At 38.7% G+C, this 23,230-nt stretch overlaps 1 protein-coding gene across 2 annotated transcripts in view; it reads left to right on the forward strand.

Moving 5' to 3' along the window:
• LMLN (leishmanolysin like peptidase) overlaps nucleotides 1-23,230 on the forward strand; it is a 118,376-nt gene that overhangs the window by 81,176 nt on the left and 13,970 nt on the right. For both annotated transcript variants that reach the window (XM_004465822.4, XM_023590959.2), the window contains 5 exons: nucleotides 5,421-5,531; nucleotides 8,190-8,322; nucleotides 9,498-9,657; nucleotides 13,141-13,271; nucleotides 20,246-20,456. In XM_004465822.4, the coding sequence (XP_004465879.3) occupies nucleotides 5,421-5,531; nucleotides 8,190-8,322; nucleotides 9,498-9,657; nucleotides 13,141-13,271; nucleotides 20,246-20,456 (746 nt within the window). The remainder of the gene's footprint in view (nucleotides 1-5,420; nucleotides 5,532-8,189; nucleotides 8,323-9,497; nucleotides 9,658-13,140; nucleotides 13,272-20,245; nucleotides 20,457-23,230) is intronic.

Genomic DNA, 23,230 nt, shown 5'->3' on the forward strand with positions numbered 1-23,230 from the left:
CACAGAGAACAGACAGCAAACAAACCGCAAGGGGGCAGAAATAAAGAAATAATACATCTTTTAAAAAAAAATTGCCCAGCTTAAATTTTCAAAATCAGGCCAGGGACTCACTAGTGGGGTGCAGATTTTCTCCCGGGGGTTGGACACAGAGTGTGTGAACAGTTTTTGTACGTGCAATTTCCAGACAGGCAAGCAGATGGTACTAGTCAGAACACCTTTCCATGGAAGTATTTCAGTCTCCGCTTTCTGTGTTCCTGTGTTGAATCTCAGAGATTCAAAGCAGGCTCTGCTGGCTCAATTCACTGTGGCTCAAAAGTGCCCTGACTTCCCTCCCTTGAAACAGCTGATGGGGAAGAAGATGTCTGTTCTCCTCTCAGTCGGCTGCAGTGAGTCAGGGGTTTTACCTCAGCTTAGTATCTTAGGAGTGGGGGAAGGGAGCCCTTCCACCACCACAGGGGCTTAGTAACTCACATTGGTTGGTTTAGCTTCTTCTCTCTGTCCCTCACCCTCCCTGGAGTTGTGTAGCACTGTCCTGGTCTGCTGACCCAAAGCAGGTCCCTCAGACAGCTTTTATCTCTTTCTCTGTTGTGTTTGTGAGATCATTCAGCTTTGCCTATTAGTCCATCCCCATCTTCTGTTGGGAGATTTTTGATGACTCATTCAATCTCTTTGCTTGTAATTGGTTTGTTTAGTTCTTGTATTTTTTATAGCATCAGTGTAGGTTGTTTCTAGAAATTTGTCCATTTCATATAAGTTGTCTAGTTTGTTGCCATACAGCTTCTCATATCCTGTTATGATCCTTTATATTTCTGTGGAGTCAGTTGTAACTTCTCCCCTTTCATTTCTGATTGTATTTATTTGCATCTTCTTTTTTTTTTTCTTTGTAGGTTAGCCAGGGGTTTGTCAGTTTTATTCATATTCTCATAGAACCAACTTTTGATTTTGTTGATTTTCTCTATTGTGTTTTTTGTTCTCAATTTCATTGATTTCTGTTCCAATCTTTATTATTTCTTTCCTTCTGCTTGCTTTGAGAATGATTTGCTGGGGGTTTTGTTTTGTTTTGTTTTTAAATTTCTCCAGGTGTTCAGTTAGATCTTTGATTTTAGCTCTTTCTTTTTTTTAATTAAAAAAATTTTTTCCTTCATCAAGGTGGCTCACTTGTCTGTTTGCTCATTGTTTTTTGCCATTGTTTGTGCTCATTGTTTGCTTGTTGTTTTTCTTATCTGCTTGTTGACTGCTTATTATTGTTGTTCTTTGCTCATTGTTTGCTTGTTGTCTGTTTGTTTTTCCTTTGGGAGACACCTAGAACCAAACCTGGGACCTCCAAGTGTGAGGCGGGTGCCCAGTCCCTCGAGCCACACCTGCTCCCTGCCTATTTTGTTTTTTGCTCATTATTTTGCTTGTTGTCTGCTCCTTGGTTGTCGTTTTCTTTTTTTTTTTTTTTGCTCATTGATTTTGCTTGTTGTCTGCTTGTTTATTTTTGTTCTTTAGGAGGCACTTGGAACCAAACCTGGGACCGCTAATATGGGAGGTGGTCACTTAAGTGCTTGAGCCACATCTCCTTGCATCTTCTTTTTTTTTTCTGAGATGACGGGCCAGGGATTGAACCTGGAACTTGTATGTGGGAAGCCAGCACTCAACCACCAAGTCACTTCAGCTTCCCTGAGTTGGTTTTATCATTTGTCTTGCTTATCGTTTGTTTTTGTTTCCTCAGGAGGTACTGGGAACTGAACCTGGGGCTTCCCATGTGGGAGACAGGCACCTAACTGCTTGAGCCACATCTGCTCCCTTTTTTTTTAAAATAAATTTTATTGATACATATTAATAAAGCATACAGTTCCTCCAAGGTGTAAAATCAATGGTATTTGCTATAATCAAATTGTTGCATTCATCACTTCAATCATTATTAGAGCATTTTAATTATTTCAATATTAATAATACCTCCTTTTTTAATGTAGGCATTGAGGGCTATAAATTTCCTCTCAGCACTGCCTCATTGTATCCCATAAGTTTTAATAAGTTGTGTTCTAGTTTTCATTCTTCTCAATATATTTATTGATTTCTCTTACAATTTCTTTTTTGAACCTCTGATTGTTTTGGAGTGTGTTCAGCTTCCATACATTTGTGAATATTCCCCTTTCCCATCTATTATTGATTTCCAGTTTCATTCCATTATGATCTGAGAAGGTACTTTATTTCAATCTTTGTGCATTTAATGAGACATGCCTTGGGACTTAACAGTTGGTCTATCCTGGAGAAAAATCTGTGAGTACCTGAGAAGAATCTATAACCTCTGTTTGGGATGCAACATTCTGTATATGTCTGTTAGGCCTAGTTCATTTATCATGTTGTCCAAGTTGTCTGTTCCTTTGTTGGTCTTCTGCCTAGTTGTTCTAGCTAATGTACCTTGTATGTGATAATTTGCTTTTCCCATTTGCTCTCAGAATTTTCTCTTTGACATTTGTCATTCTGAGTAGTATATATCTTGGAGTAGGCATTTAATATGATTGATGTATGCTGTGCTTCTTTTTTTTTAAAGATTTATTTTATTTATTTCTCGCCCCCACCTCCCCAGTTGTCTGTTCTCTCTGTCCATTCGCTGTGTGTTCTTCTGTGTTCTTTTGTATTCTTGTCAGCAGCATTGGGAATCTGTGTCTCTTTTTGTTGTGTCATCTTGCTGCATCAGCTCTCCGTGTCTGTCACGCCACTCCTGGGCAGGCTGTGCTTTTTTTTTCCATGGGGCGGCTCTCCTTACAGGGCGCACTCCTTGCACGTGGGGCACCCCTACACGGGGGACACCCCTGCATGGCACAGCACTCCTTGTGTGTGGCAGCACTGTGTGTGGGCCAGCTCACCACATGGGTCAGGAGGCCCTGGGTATCAAACCCTGGATTTGGTAAGTGGATACCCTATCAGTTGAGCCACAACCACTTCCCTACACTGTGCTTCTTGGACATGTAAGTTCATTTTTTTCATGGGAGTTGGGAAATTTTCATCCATTATTTCCTCAACTACTCTTTCTGCTCCTTTTCACTTTTCTTCTCCTTCTGGAACTCCCGTGACATGTGTGTTGTTGCATTTAATGTTTTCATTTAACTTCCTGAATTCCTGCTCATTTTTTTGCATTCTTTTCTCCCTTCAATTTCAGCTCTTCTGTCTTTGGTATTATTTATACTTTCTCATATTTCGAGTCTGCTGTTCTATATATTTTATGTGTTTTTGATCTCTCTTATAGTGTCTTTCATTCCCATGAGCTCTGTTATTTTTCTATTCAGGTCTTCAAAGTCTTCTTTGTGCTCACTCAGTGTCTTCTTGATGTCCTTTATCTCGTTAGCCATATTGTCTGTAAACTCTTTATTTTGATTTGGGAAATTTGTATGAATCTCATTAATTAGTCGTCTCAAATTCTGTGCCTCATCTAAGTCTTTGATTTATTCCTTTGCTCAGGCCATTTCTCCCAGTTCTTATTATGGCTTGTAATTTTTTGCTGATGTCCAGCATCTGATTATGATGGTGAATTTATTCAGATGCCCAATTTCTCTTTCATAGGAATTAGTGATGGGAGGCTGTTCTTGATTGTTGGTTCTCCCTGTTCTGGGTCTTTAGGATTGTCCCTGTTAGTTACTCAAATCTGGGTCCTGGACCCAGTAATGGTTTGCAGACCTACTTTCAAGGTCCTTGGGGAAAGGGGTTGTAAAGGCTGGAAAAAGCCTCTCATTTACTTTTCAAGTTTCCCCTTGCTCATTTCCTTTGTTGGCCAGCAGATGGCGCTCTTCAACATCCCTCTCAGCTCAAAGCCTGGTAGGAGTTTGTTTGCTGCAAAACAGACCAGATCAATATGATAGAGGATCATGCCTTGAGTCTTTTTAAAAATATATAGCCTATTGATTAGGGAAAAATCTATTTTGTTCTATCTATTGAAAAATAAAGAGAAAAAATGACCTGTTAAGTTGATTTCACAAAGCACTAATTCCACTAAGAAACCCTCTTGCTTTTCATTGTCTACTGCTCCTTCAGCTAATTTGTGCTTCTCTCTCTGTAACATTCATCACATTTGTAATCTTTTGTTTTAATATCTGCCTTCCCCACTAGATTAAAAACTTCATTAAGGCAGAAACGTTTGTTCTAGTAGCATTTACCAAACCGCCCAACATATAACAAGTGCTAAATAAGTAACTGTTGACTGATACCGCATGGGAAGGTGGTAAGATCTCAAGAAATGTAAAAGGCGGTAAGATCTCAAGAAATGTAGCTGGAGTGCCTTTCTGGTGATTAACACACTGCTGATAGTATGCTCTGCATTCATCAATTTGTACTATCTATGGTATTTCCTAACGCAGTTTAATTACTTTACCTTTTATTCATAGGGAAAAGAACTTCCTAACTAGGCACCACTAAAATAATTGCTAGTGCTAGTACACAATGTTAGGGGCACCTCCTTTGTTTGGACAATTTGTTAAATTGAGCTGTGGATCTTGTTGTGATACTAGGTTAGCTAAAATGTAATAAATACACTGTAGCTGCAGAACTTGCAGGCATTTGGAATTACAGCAATAGGATTCCTTTCTTCAGTTTCTGAGTGAGAAAGTTCTATTCTTTCAAAGGAAAGAGTTTTTGGAACATGCTGTATCACATATTTCTGGTCGTTTGATCTTGTGGAAAGGTGACTGGAGGGGAGGGGATATGTCTTGCCATTCTGCCAGCCTTGGAACCTATGTTTTTATCTACTGTTTTGGTAGTGCTAAAAGGTCAAGGTATACAGACAGTTAAGAGACTATTTTGTATAGTTTAGTAACTTTTGCAAACTAATCTGTCGTTAAGAACAAAGAAAAAGAACTAATAAAAATAAGTTCATTGCCTTTGATCAAATTTGTCAGTAAACTAAATCAGTATCTCTTTGCTTTCTGAAATTATAGCATTTTAAAAGTATTTAGTCACAAACAGGGACTAGGTTTGATAGAATGTCACAAATTTAAGGCCAGAAGAGCAAGAAACTAGAGTCAACTAAATCAGTTTAGGAAAAATTTAGCTAACTAGTAATTCCACTATTTCTCTTTCAGTTTACTCCCTTCTCTTTTTCTCTCATTCCCTTTCTGTTTCTTTCATCCTTATTCCCCTTGCCTCACACTTCAACCACTTTCTACTCTATAATTTCTATCATCTTTGGAATTGCAGTTGAAATGTGGCCGCCTTTTTTTTTTTTTTAATATGAGTATACTAATCATAAACTGAAGTGACACCCAATCCCTGCTACGGTGATCCTTGTGCAGTCAGGCTTTGTAAATGCTCATCTGTGGTGATGGTCATGGAAATCCTTGTAAGGTCCTAGTTTGTTCATTGTTGAGATTGTAATTGGTATACTGGGGTCATTTAAAAAGAGATAGTAATAAAAAATTGCTTTATTTGAATTATTTCCACAGCTGGTATAAAGCTAATTACAGCATGGCTGAGAAGTTAGACTGGGGCCGAGGAATGGGCTGTGACTTTGTCAGGAAGAGCTGTAAATTCTGGATTGATCAGCAGAGACAAAAGTAAGAATGCATTTCCTTACAGTATCTTTGATTACATGATTCAGTTCTGATTTTGTTCTTTATCCTGATCCTAAAATGTCAACTATTTTCAAAATATGGTCTGATTAACTCAATCTCAAAATGTGTATAAAACCATCTACTTGGTAATCATATCACATGAAATAGTTGCAGTTTTTAAAAAATCACGTACTGAAAGAATCCCAATAAAAGTGTCAGCCATGAACATTTTTATTAAACTTATAATTCATATATGTATTTTGCAAAATTTTTGCATACTCTTAACATTCTCACTATTTTCACCAGCGAGAGCACATATAAACATAAATGTAATTGGGGTTTTTAAAAAATTTTATTTCTCTCCCCTTCCCCCCCCACCCCCCCAGTTGTCTGCTTTCTGTGTCCATTCGTGGTGTGTTCTTCTGTGTCCACTTATATTCTTGTCAGCAGCACTGGGAATCTGTGTCTCTTTTTGTTGTGTCATCCTGCTGCATCAGTTCTCCGTGTGTGCAGTGCCACTCCTGGGCAGGCTGCACTTTTTTCACACGGGGTGGCTCTCCTTACGGGACACACTCCTTGCATGTGGGGCTCCCCTACATGGGGGACACCCCTGCATGGTACAGCACTCCTTGCATGCATCAGCACTGTGCATGGGCCAGCTCACCACGTGGGTCAGGAGGGTTTGAACCCTGGACCTCCCATATTATAGGCAGATGTTCTATCAGTTGAGCCAAATCCACTTCCCTCAGTGCTGTTAATTATGTTCACAGTGTTAAACTACCATCACCACCATCCATTACCAAAACTTTTCCTTCAACCCAAATAGAAACTCTGTGCAATTTAAGTGTTATCTCCCCACTTGCTACTGCCATCCACACATCTGGTAACCTGTTTTCTAGTTTCTGACTCTATGAATTATTTATTCTATTATTTCATATTAGGGAGCTCATATAATACTTGTCCTTTTGTGTCTGGCTTATTTCACCCACTGTGCTGTCTTCAAGGTTCTTCCCAATAATCAGCATTTTAACTTTGTCTTTCAGTAAAGTAATGTAGTTATACCACTCCAATAGATCTTCTTTATTCATTTTGCCAATACTCATTTTTAGAATTTATTTAAAGTAAATATAATATACTGTTTTATTTTAGAGAAAAAGGAAATGAATTTCATAATAATACAAGAGTGGTTTAGTAAGAATTACTGGTCATATTCTTTGGAAACTTTGTCATGGGAAGTTATAAAATTGCCTTCTATGAATGTTTAATATAAAAATTGTGTGAACAATGGAAATTACATTTATTGAATAACTTATATGTGCTAGGCACTGAGAGCTTTGCAATTGAAGCTTAAGAAAGTTAGTTAAGTACCAAGTAAGTGGCTAGGGCTGGGATCGTGGGATCACTTTTAGCTACATGTGTGATAACTTCAACAACTTTCTGTTCCTGCTACACTGTGTTACTTCAAGTTTATTGAAGGTTATACTAGGTCACTTACATGTTATATCTCAAGAAGATGTTTATGTGTGAGTGATATACTTCAATAAATTCAAAAAAATAAAAGAAAAAAAGATATATAACTCTCTAGAGATGTTTTTTTGCTATACTGTGTTAACTTAAATGAGTGTCAATCTTCCTTAAAATAAAAACTTTATCATAGGCTTTTTCTCCTAACAAGCATATGAGAGAAGAGGAAAAATAACAGTGATCCCATTCCAGTTTGGTAGACCAGTGTTAATAGAATATATGCTGTTTAGGAATACTGAGATTTCATTTACAACATTTTATTATGACAACAAATTATCAGTAACATGACTAATCAGAATTATAGGTTTGTTTAAATATTATTTTTACAGGATATAGCAACAATGTCTGATCTCTTTGGAGAATTACGAGACCCATTTTTTCAAATTATACTTCTAACTTCAGATTTATATTGACAGAGAACAGAACAAGTTGATAATAATTGGAATATTCACGTAGTCTACATTTTGTACAGGAAAACATGAATAGTCATTTTGTGAATGTTTTCAATTTAAGAAAATGTAAAACAAGATTCTTTGAGCTAGATTATGGCATAGAAAACATTTATTTCTTTGTAGCTGCTGGGCAGAGGTGACATTACTGCCATCTCTTTCTAAGACTCCTTTTGTTAATTATGAAGACTTGTATTTTCAGGCCAGAATTGGAATTTCATTAGCTGACATTAAAAATACAAAGCAGGCCTGCAGAACTCAATTTCGCTGGCAAAATAGAGAAGACATAAATGGAATTTTATTTACTATCAGTGAAATATTGCTATAATGCATTTAGTGTTATCCTTCCACATCTACATTAAGCATTTTCTTTTACTATTTGAAAAATAAATTTAACCTGATTCAGCAATTAGTTTTAAACTAATAAAATATGCTGACAAGCTCTAGAATGGAATTGTAAATTTTCTTTAAAGTCCATCACCCAAATGCTACCACTGTTAATCTTTTTTTGTTAAATGTTCTTTTAGACATTTCTGTGCATAGGTTTTTGGTGTGTTTACATACGTGTTATTCTGTATATACAATTTTATGTCCCTTTTTGTACTTAACATACAAACATTTTTCCATGTTATCAGTCTTAAATAGAAAAAATAAAGTTTGATACTGCGGTGCCTATCTTTATTTGCAGGAGGCAGATGCTGAGCCCTTACTGTGACACACTCAGAAGTAATCCATTGCAGCTAACTTGTAGACAAGACCAGAGAGCGGTTGCAGTGTGCAATTTGCAGAAGTTCCTGAAACCTTTACCACAAGAGTACCAGGTAATACTTGTTTTTGTTTTAGGCTTGATTATAGGAATCAATGTTTGAAAAATATTCCTCACTTTGAAGGAGTAGAGTTTATTCTCTTAAATTTATCAATTTACAGGCCCAATTTGTTTTCCATAAGTTAAAAAAAAGAACCTTAAAAAATATTCTATTTCTTTATAACAAATGTGTTCATAGCATGTAATTAGTTAATATCTAGTAATAGCGGAAGATATTTGGAATATTTGTTTTGGCCTATTTTTAAACTCTTTGCATTATCTTTCTAATTGTTCCAAAGTCTTCATCTTATATTCCTCTATTTTATACAGACAAGATTCTTTAAAGAAAATAACTTAGGAACTTTACCCCAATTAACTTAGAAGCCTTGGAAATACTTTGGAAAAGGTTTGACTCATGAGATCTAAATGATGAAGGAAATTATCCCAAATGTTCTGTCTGAATCTCCAGTTTGACCTCTTTTGAGGCTCCCTTTCAAAACCTCAGCTCCACCTGCTACTTACAAAGGACACTTTAGGCAGAAATGATATCTCAGAAGCTCATTTAAAATGGTAGATGCCAAATTTTGAACTTCCTACATGTATTTATGATCCTGCTCAGTTCTTCACATGCATTAAAATGGCCTCTATATTTCCAGACATAGTAATATATAACTCAATAAACTGGTTTAAAATATGAATCTTTGAATTTACCTGGAGATTTGTTCCTTTGGTGTTCTAAGAATTTTATATGATCCCATTTATTTTCTCAAAAATTTTTTCAAGTTTGTCCAAACAACATATAAATGAAGTCTTCTAAAAACACTAGAGGAACATTACATTCAGAATATTTTAATCCTATGCACTAGTTTTGCACTTGTCAACTCTTAAAACTCTTCATTTTGCTCAATGTAATTCTATTTCATCCTTTTAAAACATGGGTCAAATTTATGATCCTAATAAATACCTGAGGTTAATTTCCTTACCTTGCTAATTTCTAAAACTACAACAACCTTGACACACCCCTCAGATAAAATATTACAATCTTCTTGGTGTTATATGTGTAGAAAAGGACATTAATATAGTCTTTGAGTTTTATATCATTAGAAAATAGCTATAAATTGCCCATGAGTTTTATTTTGATTTTACAAAATGTTTTCTTATTCTCCTGTCTTCCCAATGATTTTTTTGTAGTACTTTGATGAACTCAGTGGAATACCTGCAGAAGATTTGGCTTATTATGGTGGTTCAGTAGAAATTGCTGACTACTGCCCTTTCAGGCAGGAATTCAGCTGGCATTTAAGTGGTGAATATCAGCGCAGCTCAGATTGTAGAATACTGGAAAATCAACCAGGTTAGTAGTCTGGCGAAATGAAGTGTTATTTACTTATTAAAATTACAATATCAGCAGTGTAAAATAGTGGTTGAGGGCACCCTGGAGTCAGACTGAGTTTGTATTATAGTTCCACTGCTTTCCATCTGTGAGAAATTACTTAACCTCTCTCTGTCTCAGTTTCCTTATCTATAAAGTGGTGATAATAATACCTATCTCATAGGGTTTTTGTTGTGAGAGTTTAGTGAATTGATGTAAGTACCTAGAATTGTACGACAGAAAATATTGTCAACTATTAGATACGTACATGCCTAGATGTACACACACTACATTTTAACAGTATGTGGCACTTTTCACTTGCAAAACACTTTCATTTTATCATTTCATTTTATTATTCTAAATACCCTATGAGGGATATAGGAAAGATATTATCATATTTCACAGATGATCAAAGAGACACTACGTGATACAGTTAGTTGGTGTCAGAGCAGGAGATTCTCCAGTGCAGGGCTCTTTCTATTAAAACACATTATGTATCCTATTTTTTCTTCTTCTGAGTAGTGGGCATTTTATGTAATTTAGAAGTATCGGGAAACGGACTTTGCCCAGTGGTTAGGGCGTCCGTCTACCACACGGGAGGTCCGCGGTTCAAACCCCGGGCCTCCTTGACCCGTGTGGAGCTGGCCCATGCGTAGTGCTGATGCGCGCAAGGAGTGCCCTACCATGCAGGGGTGTCCCCCGCGTAGGGGAGCCCCACGCGCAAGGAGTGCGCCTAGTAAGGAGAGCCACCCAGCGCGAAAGAAAGTGCAGCCTGCCCAGGAATGGCGCCGCCCACACTTCCCGTGCCACTAACGACAACAGAAGCGGACAAAGAAACAAGACGCAGCAAACAGACACAGAGAACAGACAACCGGGAGAGGGGGGGAATTAAATAAATAAATAAATCTTTTTTAAAAAAAAGAAGTATCATGTCACTCTTCAGATATCAAATGATACTTTTGTCCCATGGCCAGTAGAATATATTGCCATAGTATTTTTATTAGCCAAAGGAGTGCTGATGCAAAATACCAGAAATCTTTTGGCTTTTGTGAAGGATATTTATTTGGGGTAGAAGCTTACAGTCACAAGGCTGTAAAGCATAAGTTACTTCCCTCACCAAAGTCTGTTGCCACATGTTGGAGCAAGATGGCTGCCGGTGTCTGTGAGGGTACAGCCTTCCAGTTCCTTCTAAGGTTCTATGGTTCCAGCTTCTTCTGATCTCAGCTATAGGTTAGCATAAGGCTCGTCTTTCTCCTTGGATTCCTCTCTTTCTGTGCTTTCTCAGCTGTTCAGGGCTCTGGTCTCTTCAGCTGCAAACTATCAGGCGACAGCTTGTCTCTCTTCCCAGGGTTCCAGCATCCAAAATGAAACTTTCTGTGTTCTCCATGTATTTACATCTCAATCTTTGATTGAACATCCATTTATGTAGCCCACAAAGTGGGGGACAATTCAAAACTGAATCGCGCTAATCATGTGCTCAAATAAAAGCCCTAATCTTGATTTAAGAATCTAATACAATCTAATACACCCAGAGGAACAGACCAGTTAAAAACATAATCCAATATTTATTTTCGGAATTCATAAACAATTCTAAATTGCCACACTATTTATTCCTTTTTTTTTTTTTTAAAGATTTTTAAATTATTTATTTATTTCCCCCACACACACCTACATTGTTTGTGCTTGCTCTCTTCTTATCTTCTTTTTAGGAGGTGCCAGGAACTGAATCTGGGGCCTCCTATGTGGGAGGGAGGCGCCTAGTCACTTGAGCCACCTTTGCTTCCTATTTATTCCCTTTTATAATAATAAACAGTATGGCACTTGGGTATTCAGCACTAGCTCATACTCACCATTTTTTTAATCAGACATTTCTCACATCTGGGATGTTAATTAAAAACAATAAGATTTTTTTTCTCTGTGGTCATCTGAATTTTTTTTTTTTTAATTTTTTTATTTTTTATTGACTTTGTAATAATATTACATTAAAAATATATATGTGAGGTCCCATTCAACCCCACCCCCCCACCCCCCCTCTCCCCCCCCCCAACAACACTCGTTCCCATCATCATGACACATCCATTGGATTTGGTAAGTACATCTTTGGGCACCTCTGCACCTCATATACATTGGTTCACATCATGGCCCATACTCTCCTCTCTTCCATCAAGTGGGCCCTGTGAGGATTTACAATGTCCGGTGATTACCTCTGAAGCACCATCCAGGGCAGCTCCATGTCCCGAAGACGCCTCCACCTCTCATCTCTTCCTGCCTTTCCCCATACCCTTTGTCCATTATGTCCACTTTTCCCAATCCAATGCCACCTCTTCTATGTGGACATTGGATTGGTTGTGTCCATTGCACCTCTATGTCAAGAGGAGGGTCAGATTCCACCTGGATGCTCCTTTTTTTTTTAACTTTTATTATAAAATATTATAAAATATATTTTCAAATATATAATCAGAAAAGTCCAAACTATCATACATTACAACTTGACAAATAATCGTGAAGTGAATTATTAATATTAATGTTATTATTTCCACTTGTAAAACACCTATTCAATAGCTCACAATTCTGTAGGTCAGAAATTCGAGTATGGCCTGACTCTGTTCTCTGCTCAGAGTCTCACAGGGCCAGGATTGCATTCCTTTCTGCAGGCTCATTCTTATTGGCAGAATTCAGTTCCTTGCGTTTGCAGGGCTAATTTCCCCTGTTCTTGCTGCCTTACAGCCAGTAACTCTTCTAGAGGCCACCTACATTCCTTGAAGTGTCTCCCTTCAAGCTAGCAATGGCACATCAAATCCTTCTTGTGCTTGAATCTTTAACTTCCTCTTTTGCAACCAGCCAGAGAAAACTGTTGTTTTTTTTAAAAAATTGTGATGACATATAAAAAACACAAATTTTGCCATTTGTACAATTCAGTAGTATCAATTACATTTACATTGTATTACCATCAACACCATTTCACCAAAACTTTATCACCCAAAACAGAAACTCTGAACGCATTAAGCATTAACTCCTCATTTCCTTCTCTCCCAGCCCTTGGTAACCTCTAATATACTTTCTATCCTTATGAATTTATTCTAGTTATTAAGTAGAATCATACAATACATGTCATTTTATGTCTGACTTATTTCACTTAGCATGATGTTATCAAAGTTCATTAATGTTATTGCATATATCAGAATTTCTTTCCTTCTTATGGTGAAATATTCCATTGTAAATTTATACCACATTTTGTTTATCCATTCATCTATTGATGGATGCTTGGGTTGTTTAATACCTTTTGACTGTCGTGAACACTGCTGCCATGTAAAAGTATCTGAGTCCCTGGTTTCAGTCATTTTGTATTTATACGCAAGAGTGGAGTTGCTGGGTCATATGGTTATTCTGTGTGTAACTTTTTGAGCAGTTTCCAAACTGTTTTCAAAAGTCAAATTTTAAAAAGACTTTTCTGGTTTATTTCAGACCTTTTTAAAAACTATGCTGCTGAGAAGTATGGACCTCAATCCATTTGTTTAATTCAGAAATCAGCATTTGTCATGGAAAAGTGTGAGAGAAAACTGAGTTACCCAGACTGGGGAAGTGGATGTTATCAGGTAAACTATATGATTGTTAATAATTATACCAAATCTTATGTAGTATTATATCATTATACAGTTTTTATGTTTTAATATATTTAATATATTTTGTTTAGTTAAATTGGTTTACTGATTATCTTGTTTATTTATATTAATATTAGTTTGGATGTTTGTGTCTTGTGAAAATACTATCATTTCTTTGTAAGAAATTGCCTTTCTCCATCTATTTCAAAATAAATAATTGTATATGTAGTTAAGCTTCACAATAATTTTGTTTCTAGGCATTTATCCCATGGAAATAATAGTAAATATGTAATTTTGTTCTTTAATGAATATTTCTTTTTGTAATGGCGAAACATATACTTTTTTTTGTTTGTTTCCCCCACCTTGTTTTGTGCTCGCTATCTGCTCTTTATGTCCATTCGCTGTGCTCTTTCTTTGTCTGCTCTTCATCTCTTTAGGAGGCACCAGGAACCGAACCTGGGACCTCCCACGTGGGAGAGAGGTGCTCAATTGCTTGAGCAGCCTCCACTCCCTGCTTTGTTGTCTCTCTCATTGTGTTTCCTCTTTGTGTCATCTTTTTTTTTTTTTTTTAAAGATTTATTTATTTATTTACTTTCCCCCCCTCCCCTGGTTGTCTGTTCTTGGTGTCTATTTGCTGCGTCTTGTTTCTTTGTCCGCTTCTGTTGTTGTCAGCGGCACGGGAAGTGTGGGCGGCGCCATTCCTGGGCAGGCTGCTCTTTCTTTTCACGCTGGGCGGCTTTCCTCACGGGCGCACTCCTTGCGCATGGGGCTCCCCCACGCGGGGGACACCCTTGCGTGGCAAGGCACTCCTTGCGCGCATCAGCACTGCGCATGGCCAGCTCCACACGGGTCAAGGAGGCCCGGGGTTTGAACCGTGGACCTCCCATATGGTAGACGGACGCCCTAACCACTGGGCCAAAGTCCGTTTCCCTCTGTGTGTCATCTTGCTACATCATCTTATTGTGTTAGCTCTCTGTGCCAGCCCGTGATGCCAGCTCACTGTTTTGCTCATCTTCTCTAGGAGGCACCAGGAACTGATTCCAGTACCTCCATGTGGTAGGGGGGAGCTCAATTGCTTGAGCCACATCTGCTTCCCTACAATTTTGTTTTAAAAGACCTGAGCAAAGCATGGATTATAAGAATTAATAAACTGACTACTAATTACTAATAGGTCTTTTCCTTTGAAATTAGAAATCCAAAGGCAGCAGATACTATTTTCTTAATTATCTTATTTGCATATCTGATATTAACCGTATCACCTTATTTAGAACTTAAGAGAAAGGCATTCTGTAACTTAGGTGCATCCAACTTAACATTCCATATTCTACCAATGGATTTTGTGAAGGAGAGTGTGATCCTGAGAACTGAAGAATAAGAATTTTTTGTATCATTTTAGCCACAAGAGCTAAACAGGCTTCTAAAATCCAGTTTATGATCCTCTTCCAAACATCTTTGCCTCTCATTAATCTTACTTCCAGGCAGAATGGCACCACATTCAGTCTCAGACTAGAAACCAAAGTGATTATTTTCTATTTTCTGTACTATAAAGACAAATCTGTAAGTCTTTAGACTGCTTTTCTTACTGAAATCTTTTGCATTTGTTTCACTTTGTTTTAGGTTCTTTATACCTTCAGTATAGTTCAAGCCCTTATCACATCAGAGCTTCCTAAATAGTTTCCCTATTCCCATCTTAATTTCATGACCAAATTGACCCTTTCTATTGTAATTGATTCTTTCTGTCTTGATTTTTTTTTTAATATTTATTTTTATTTCTCTCCCCTTTCTCCCTGTTGTCTGCTCTCTTGTGTCCATTCACTGTGTGTTCCTTTGTGTCCACTTGCATTCTCATCTGGCAGCACGGGAATCTGTGTCTCTTTTTTGTTGCATCATCTTGCTGCGTCAGCTGTCCCTGTGTGCAGCGCCCCTCACGGGTGGACTGCGCTTTTTGCACGGGGAGGCTCTCCTTGCGGAGTGCACTCCTTGCGCATGGGGCTCCCCTACACGGGGAACTCTTATGCGTGGCACAGCACTTCTTAAGCACGGCAGCGCTGCGCATAGGCCCACTTACCACATGGGCCAGGAGGCCCTGGGTTTGAACCCTGGACCTCCGATATGGTAGGCAGATGCTCTATCAGTTGAGCCACATCTGCTTCCCTGTCTTGATTATTTTATTTATTTATTTATTTCTCTCCCCTTCCCTCCTCCCAGTTGTCTGCTCTCTGTGTCCATTTGCTGTGCGCTCTTCTGTGACCATTTCTATCCTTATCAGTGGCACTGGGAATCTGTGTTTCTTTTTGTTGCGTCATCTTGTTGTGTCAACTCTACGTCTGTGTGGCGCCCTTCTTGGGCAGGCTGCACTTTCTTTCGCGCTGGGCAGCTCTCTTTACGGGGTGTACTCCTTGCGCGTGGGGCTCCCCTACGTGGGGGACACCCCTGCGTGGTGCGGCACTCCTTGCGCGCATCAGCACTGTGCATGGGCCAGCTCCACACGGGTCAAGGAGGCCCGGTGTTTGAACCGTGGACCTCCCATGTGGTAGGTGGACACCCTATCCATGGGCCAAGTCCACTTCCCTCCCTGTCTTGATTATGATCAAAGTTATACATGCAGATTTTTTGAGTCAAATTTTTCTACAAGTCTTCTTTTTTTTTTCCAAAAGATTTATTTTTAAATTATTTCTCTCTCCCCTGCCCCGCCCCATCATCTGCACCCTGTGTGCATTCGCTGTGTGTTCTTCTGTGTCCACTTGCATTCTTATCATGTGGCACTGGGAAACTAGGGTGCTCTTTTTTTGCTGCGTCATCTTCCTGTGTCAGATTTCCTTGTATGCAGTGCCACTCTTGGTCATGCTGCACTTTTTTTTTTGCACTGGGCAGCTCTCCTTGTGGGGCACACTCTTTGTGTGTGGGGCACCCCTACACGGGGGACATCCCTGTGTGGCATGGCACTCCTTATGCGCGGCAGCACTGCACGTGGGCCAGCTTACCACACAGGTCAGGAGGCCCTGGGTATCGAACCCTGGACCCTCCATATGGTAGGGAGATGCTCTATCCGTTGAGCCACAACCGCTTCCCCAAGTCTTCTTTAGAAACTGTCAGCCCCCAGTAATTACTCTCTAAGACTATTTGCTTTTTCCCAGAGATATCCCTTTCAGTTCTTAATCAATTTTTAAAAAATATCTGCCTTCTTATTTATAAAAAGCTTATATTATTCCTTCAAAATGTTTCCATTTTAGGCATAATCTATTGATTTTGGATGATGCAGATTTAATTGTTCCATTTGCTCTTCCCGCCAGCCAACTTCTTAATTCCCCATAGTCTGAGGGGTAAATTTATTTATTTTATTATTTTTTTAAAAGATTTATTTATTTATTTTCCCCCTTTCCCCTTCCCCTCCTCCTGTCCTGCTGTTTTTGCTGTCTGTTTCCGTTCACTGTGTGATCTGGATCTATTTCTCTTTTTGTCTTCTCTTCTCTTCTCATTTTTTCTCCTCTAGGATTCATAGGAATTCGATCCTAGGGACCTCTGATGTGGAGAGAGGTTCCCTGTCAGCTGCACCACCTCAGTTCCTGGTTTCTGCTACGTCTCACTTTGACTCTTCCCTTCATCTCTCTTTTGTTGTGTCCTCATTTTGCTGCATGACTCACTTGCATGGGCACTCGCCACGTGGGGACTGGCTCGCTGCGCAGGCACTTGGCTTGCCACGTGGACACTTTTGTGAGCACTCAGCTCACTGCATGGGCACTTGGCTCACCATGTGGGCACACTTTCTCTTCTCTTTCACCAGGCGCCAGGGACCAAACCCGGGTCCTCTCATATGGTAGGCAGAGGTCTTTTCCCTTGAGCCACATCCACTTCCCCCTCATTCTGATTTTTGATCATTTATATGTCATCTTATTTTCCCCCTCTGCCATAGGCTAGTAAATTCTTTTCCTTAATTACTCACTATACCCGCATTTTTTCTGAAATTTAATGAGTTTTGTCTATTTTTTGGTGATCTTTAACAGCCTTCTCATATTCAAGAACTAACTAGAAGTCAGTTGGCACCTCTAAGCATGAACTCTAGTCTTAACTGGAGAACTGTTTCCTTGCCAAACCTTTGGTAACTGTACCTTTAGCTTTTTTTTTCTTTTGGACTGGTCAGATTCCTCAGAGGAAACCTGGAGTTGTATTCAAAGCTGTCAGTGTTCTAGAAACTAGGGTTTAAATGCTAGATGGTCTGAATATTTAATATGTAAAATTTTACTTAGATCCCTTATTTTCAGAATGATATCCAAACCTTCATCTGTAGTCATTGTCCCCAGAACAGGAGTCCCATTTTATCCCTTCCAGAAAATAAATCTCCAAAGTTCTGAATTAGGAAAGAACAAAAATGAAGAAGAAAAATCTGGGGGTCTGTTTCTTAAATAGCCTTTAATCTCAACCTTATTTCTCAGGTCTGCTAAACTGAAAACTATTTGTACATCTACCCTACCTGTCCATGCTTAATTATCAGAATTCTACAATAGGAATACTTAAACTTCATCAAGGAAGGCTTCCTCTTGTCCTGTCAGCACACTTGGAAAATTCTCTTCCCTAAGCCATGCACATTCTATTTCCCAACCTGTGATACTTACATCACTCTGATACAAATCGTATTTAGGATACAACTGCTATTTCATCCACGGAACTTTTCATTCTGGTCTCATATTGCTTTTGTTTCTACCATTTATTGACTCTTAATCATAAAATAGTCTGACATTGTTAATTTTGGTGGGGAAAAATATATTTATATCCCATTCCTCTGTACACCATGTCATGGTCTTCTTTGGTATCCTTTTCAGCACCAACCACAGTGCTTAATCACTTCTCATTTAAAAGAATGCTTACATTGCACTGTAGTTGTGGTGGTACTTACTAGATGTAGACTCTTGAAAGACAGATTTGTGGGATTATATGAGGTCACACTTTGTTGTTGTCTTTTTTGATAGCCTATAGCTTAAATTTCCAAATGAGTGCTATATTTCAGCATAACTAATGATAGAATTATTTCAAAATTGACACCTTGTTTAAGTACACTTTTAGAACTCTCTTGAAATTGCCTTCAGAAGTAGTTTAGTAGCCATCTAAAATAATCAGGGTTAGTATTTTGTATCAATTTATAACACAAATTAACAAGTGTTAATTTATGTTATAAAAATTACTGTACTCAACTACCCTTATCAGACTTGGTTCTGAGTAACTTTTGACTATTTCCAAAAATTAAATCTACTTACAAAAGATAAAAGTTTGCCACCATTAAACATATTCAGAAGCATGTACTGACTTTAAAAATTCCAGAAATATTTAAAGTGAAGGCAGCACATTGAAATTATTGTGAAGTCTTTGTAGAAAGAAAGTTTAAAGAAGACATAGTCATTTTGAAATGTTTTAAAATTTAGCTTTAATGTGTTTGCTTTTAAAAATAGTTCTCATTAGTTACAACTTGAAGACAAGGTAAAAGTCCTTCCTTTAAAGATGTTGACCATCTGGATAATATTACTGTGACTGTTTTTAATCTCAAAGCAGAAGATTTGGGGTTAAGGAAAGAGAATAGGGAACTTTATGTACATTTTTGTGCTGCATGCTTTTTTTCTCATTTTTACAATAAGTATATGTTATTTTTATAATTGAAAAAACTAATAAAAATTCAACTTTAAAAGTGACTAATGGGGAATGACATGATTGATGGCTCTTTGACAGAGGAATTATACTGAAGTACATGAAATATTGGAATGTACAAAAGTGTTCTTCATAACCTGAATTCAGGGGATTGTGTGTCCAAATAAAGCTATTTGATGCTGTTTCAGATGTTATGTGGAAGTTTCAGGTAAAGAGACACAAACACAACAGACAGCTGAGAATGTACAGAAGGACAACTTTATTGAATCAAAAAGTCAGGAGGGGAAGCAGATGTGGCTCAAGTGCTTAGGCTCCTATCTACCATATGGGAGACCCTAGGTTCAATTCCTGGGGTTCCCTGGTGAAGGCAAGCTGGCGCATGCTGCAGAGAGCTGGTGGCCTATGCTGCGGAGAGCTGGCACAGCAAGATGATGCAACAAAGGGAGACACAGAGGAGGACAGTGAGAGATTTAGCAGACAGGGAGATGAGGTGGCTCAAGCAATTGAATGCCTCTCTCCCACACCAGAGGTCCTGGAATCAGTTCCTGGTGCCTCCTCAAAGAGAAAGACAAGAAGAAAAAGATAATCAGACATGGAAGAACACACAGCAAATGGACACAGAGAGCAGACAGTGAACACAAACAACAAGGGAAAAGGGAAGGAAAAAAAAAATCAGGAGGGGGGAATGAAAGAGGTGGAGGGGTCCAGGGCTTACCCAGCCTAAGCTCCTGTGAGGTTCTGTGGAGGAAGAGGGCAGAGCACATGGAAGTCCCAGGCTCTTGCCTTTATTGTGACCCAGAGGAAAGGAATCAAACTTTCCTGCAGATAATGGCGATTGCAGTTTTAAACTAAACGGGCAGGAGCACAATTTGGAGAAGATATGGATAGCTTTCATCCAAACCATAAGAAGATGTAGGCTTTGCTAGTTGCAGTTATGCCCAGGGCAGGATTAACTGAGTTAGTCAGTCAAAAGGGGAATTTATGACTGAGCTGGGCAAGATGGCAAGGCACCAAATATAATTTATTTTTTATGCCATTACAGATGCCTTATATTTTTCAGGAAATGCATTCATAGCTTCCATAAGATTCTTTTAAAAAAGTACTAGACTCAAATTTTAACTATTACTACCAGGTGAAATTCTTTAGAACCTGAATAACTTAACCCACATCCCAAACTGTGCTTTATAGCCAGTAAAAAAAAAAAAATATATATATATATATATATATATATATATATATATTGAATATATATTCCTGAAGTGAATGAGAAGTCTCATTTTCTAGAATGTTAGTGACTTGATTTTTTTTTTTTTTTTTTTTCCTATTTAAAGGTTTCTTGTTCTCCTCAAGGTCTGAAGGTTTGGGTCCAGGATATTTCATATTTGTGTAGTCGGGCTGGGCAGGTCCTCCCTGTCAGTATTCAGATGAATGGCTGGATTCACGGTGGAAACCTGCTCTGCCCATCATGTTGGGACTTCTGTGAGCTCTGTCCTCCAGAAACAGATCCTCCAGTTTCTAACCTGACCCGAGCTCTGCCGATGGGTAAGTAGTCTTTGTGGTTGGAATAAAGAGGGTAGGGTAAAAAAGGAAGTTTACTTTCTATAGGATGTTGAAAATTCTCTTCAACCTCTAAAATAGGTTCTTCTTTTCTGATTGTAATTTTATGGGAAAATTCTTCCATACCAACATTATTAGAAATCCAAGGTAGGGAAAACTGACAGTTCTTTTCAGGAAGGGTAAGGGTAAGTAAACTTTCTGTTTGAAAAACATCTGTCTTGCACACACACACACACAAATTATTGAAGGTCACAAATAAAAAGTGAATGTTTAATCCATTATTTTGAAATTGAGAGCAGAAAAAAACACAAAATTCTACCCAATAAATACAAAAAGTAGTAAAATGTATTTTTTAAAATGAATTTTGTTTTTATGATTTTTATTCCTCCCATTCCCCCTGAGATGGCTCCCTTGTCTCTCTGCTCATTGTCTGCTCATCTGCATTAGGAAAAAACGGGAACTGAACCTGGGATCTATGTGGGAGGCGAGCGTCCAACCCTTGAGTCACTCCCACTGTCTGCTCATTGTGGCGGTTGTGGCGGTTGTAGCATCTGCTCGTTGTGGTGTCTGCTGGTTGCAGCATCTGCTTGTCTTCTTTAGGAGGGACCAGGAATCCAGAACCTCCTGTGTGAAAGTCAGGCACCCCATTGCTTGACCCACATCTGCTCACCCTCAAATGTGTTTTTACTCATATAACCATGTAAGAGAGAGGGAAAGACACTAATAAAGATACTTGAAAAACGGTTTGACATACCCGCAGAGAGAAAGCTGCAAGGAGACCCAAACACACAGAGACAGACATAGACTGCCAAAAAGAAGGTGATACTTTTCATTGAGGTATATTATACTTATTATTTGAGAATCCAGAGAGTAGAATTGGAACCAGTAGTTTAAAGTTGCAAGGGAGACAGATTCCAATTAAATACTTTAGAACCAGGAGGGGAAAGGAAAGGGCCACTTTGAGAAGAACGCATTGCCCCTTATTGAAGATGTTGAGACCAATGCTGAGACCCATTGCTAGGATTTGTAAAAGCAAATTCATGAATTCTGAACTAAAGCTTTGATTTAAATGACCTCTGAGATTTTATGGCACTTTGATATTTTCGAATATGAATAACAAATATCTTATGCAATGTTTCATTTTCTCAATTGAAGGTATTTTTAAAAATGGAACTGTGTAGCCCTTTGCCTGGTCCATGCTCAGGTTTTAAATAGAGAACTACATTCAGTTTACAAGTCATAATTTCTCCAACTCTAATATTTAATTTCCTTTCTTTTCTAAATCCTGGGGGCTTTATCTAGAAATAAGCTATAAGTAGAGGGCAAGTTTTGGGACATTAGTACTTATATTAGGGTCCCCAATGTTACCGAATTTTTTCTAGGTTCTTGACTATGCTGCAGAAATGAATTTTAAGAGAGTGTTGGGTGAGTTAGGCCAGTAATTTGTTAAGGTAGGGAGGGAAGATAAATGGGAGAAAATAACAGATCATGGGTCCCAGGTAGAGAGGAAGGGGCTGAAGATTGATAAAGTGGGCTGATTTACAGACTATAGTTCCCCATTATAGATTATAAATGCCCAGGTTTTACCTCTGTGGCAACCATGGCAGGGGGAAAATGGTGAGAACAGGGCACAGAAGGCAGGAACAGGTCCAAAGGGAAGAGAGCATTCAAGCCTTGTGCCTGCTTTTTGAACTGTTAATTATTCCACCCCTTTCCTAATGACATAGGAGGAGCCCCAGCCATTTGCTGTTTTGATTGATTATCCCACCCATCAATCCCCCAGGAGGGCCCAATTATAAAGTCCTTGGGGGAATATCCGGGGCTTCTCCTGATTTCCAGAGGAAATCTTGTTCTGAATGGCAGAATCTTAAGGGCGGGGGTCTTCCAGCAGCCATCTTGGGGTTTTTTGATGTCCATGTGGACTTCTTACCAGGTTCCAGATCCATTTATTGATTCCCTATCTTACTAGCTGGCTTCATTCCCTCCGCAGAGAGTTTACACCTTTATTCTTATAGGGATACTGAAGGACGATGAACATTTTTTTGTAACTATTTCCTGCTGGTTAGGGGCAGTAGGCCCAACCTGACAAGGTGTAAAACCCTCCTGCTATTCTATCTCAGTCAGAGGAAGATGGATCTGGCATCCTGGGTGAAGCTGGATGAAGTCCCCGTATGGCTAACATGATGTTGATTCTGGAAGAAATAAACTTGATTAGAGTCTTGAAAATATATGGTCCCACTAAGAGGATACTGGACCACAAAAGTAGAAAAAGCCAGGTGCCTGCAAAGGCTGCATTTTTGTAAAGTTGGTGGGAAATAGTATTTTTCTTTGAGTCATTTTATGCTGTTGGTTAACTCTAGGGAGAGATTGCACTAGGCAACGGGGTTAAGTATAAATTGCCAATCCCAGTTCCTATGGTAGGAGAGAGGAATGAGAGGAATGCTCTTTTTAGTTAAGCTACAGGAGATGAAAACAGACAAGATTTTTAAAAGGGGTATCGGTTTGCCCTCCCCCTAGCAATAGGTATTTGGGCTAGAGTTAGAGGGAACAGCTGACTTTGACATAGATCTACTTAGCTTTTTCTCTTGAAGAGGGATTTTAGGCTGTACAATGGCTGGCATTCGTACATCCTGTCATGTGCTTCTGGTGAGCTGGTACTTCCTTGGGCAGCTGACTTCACTCAGGATTAGTACGCCAAGCTTGAAATTCCTTTAACATTAATAGTTGTGGGAGTGATCAGAATAAAGTTCCTTCCATTT

This window comes from Dasypus novemcinctus, chromosome 4 (assembly GCF_030445035.2).
Source record: "Dasypus novemcinctus isolate mDasNov1 chromosome 4, mDasNov1.1.hap2, whole genome shotgun sequence".
Lineage (NCBI taxonomy): Eukaryota > Metazoa > Chordata > Mammalia > Cingulata > Dasypodidae > Dasypus > Dasypus novemcinctus.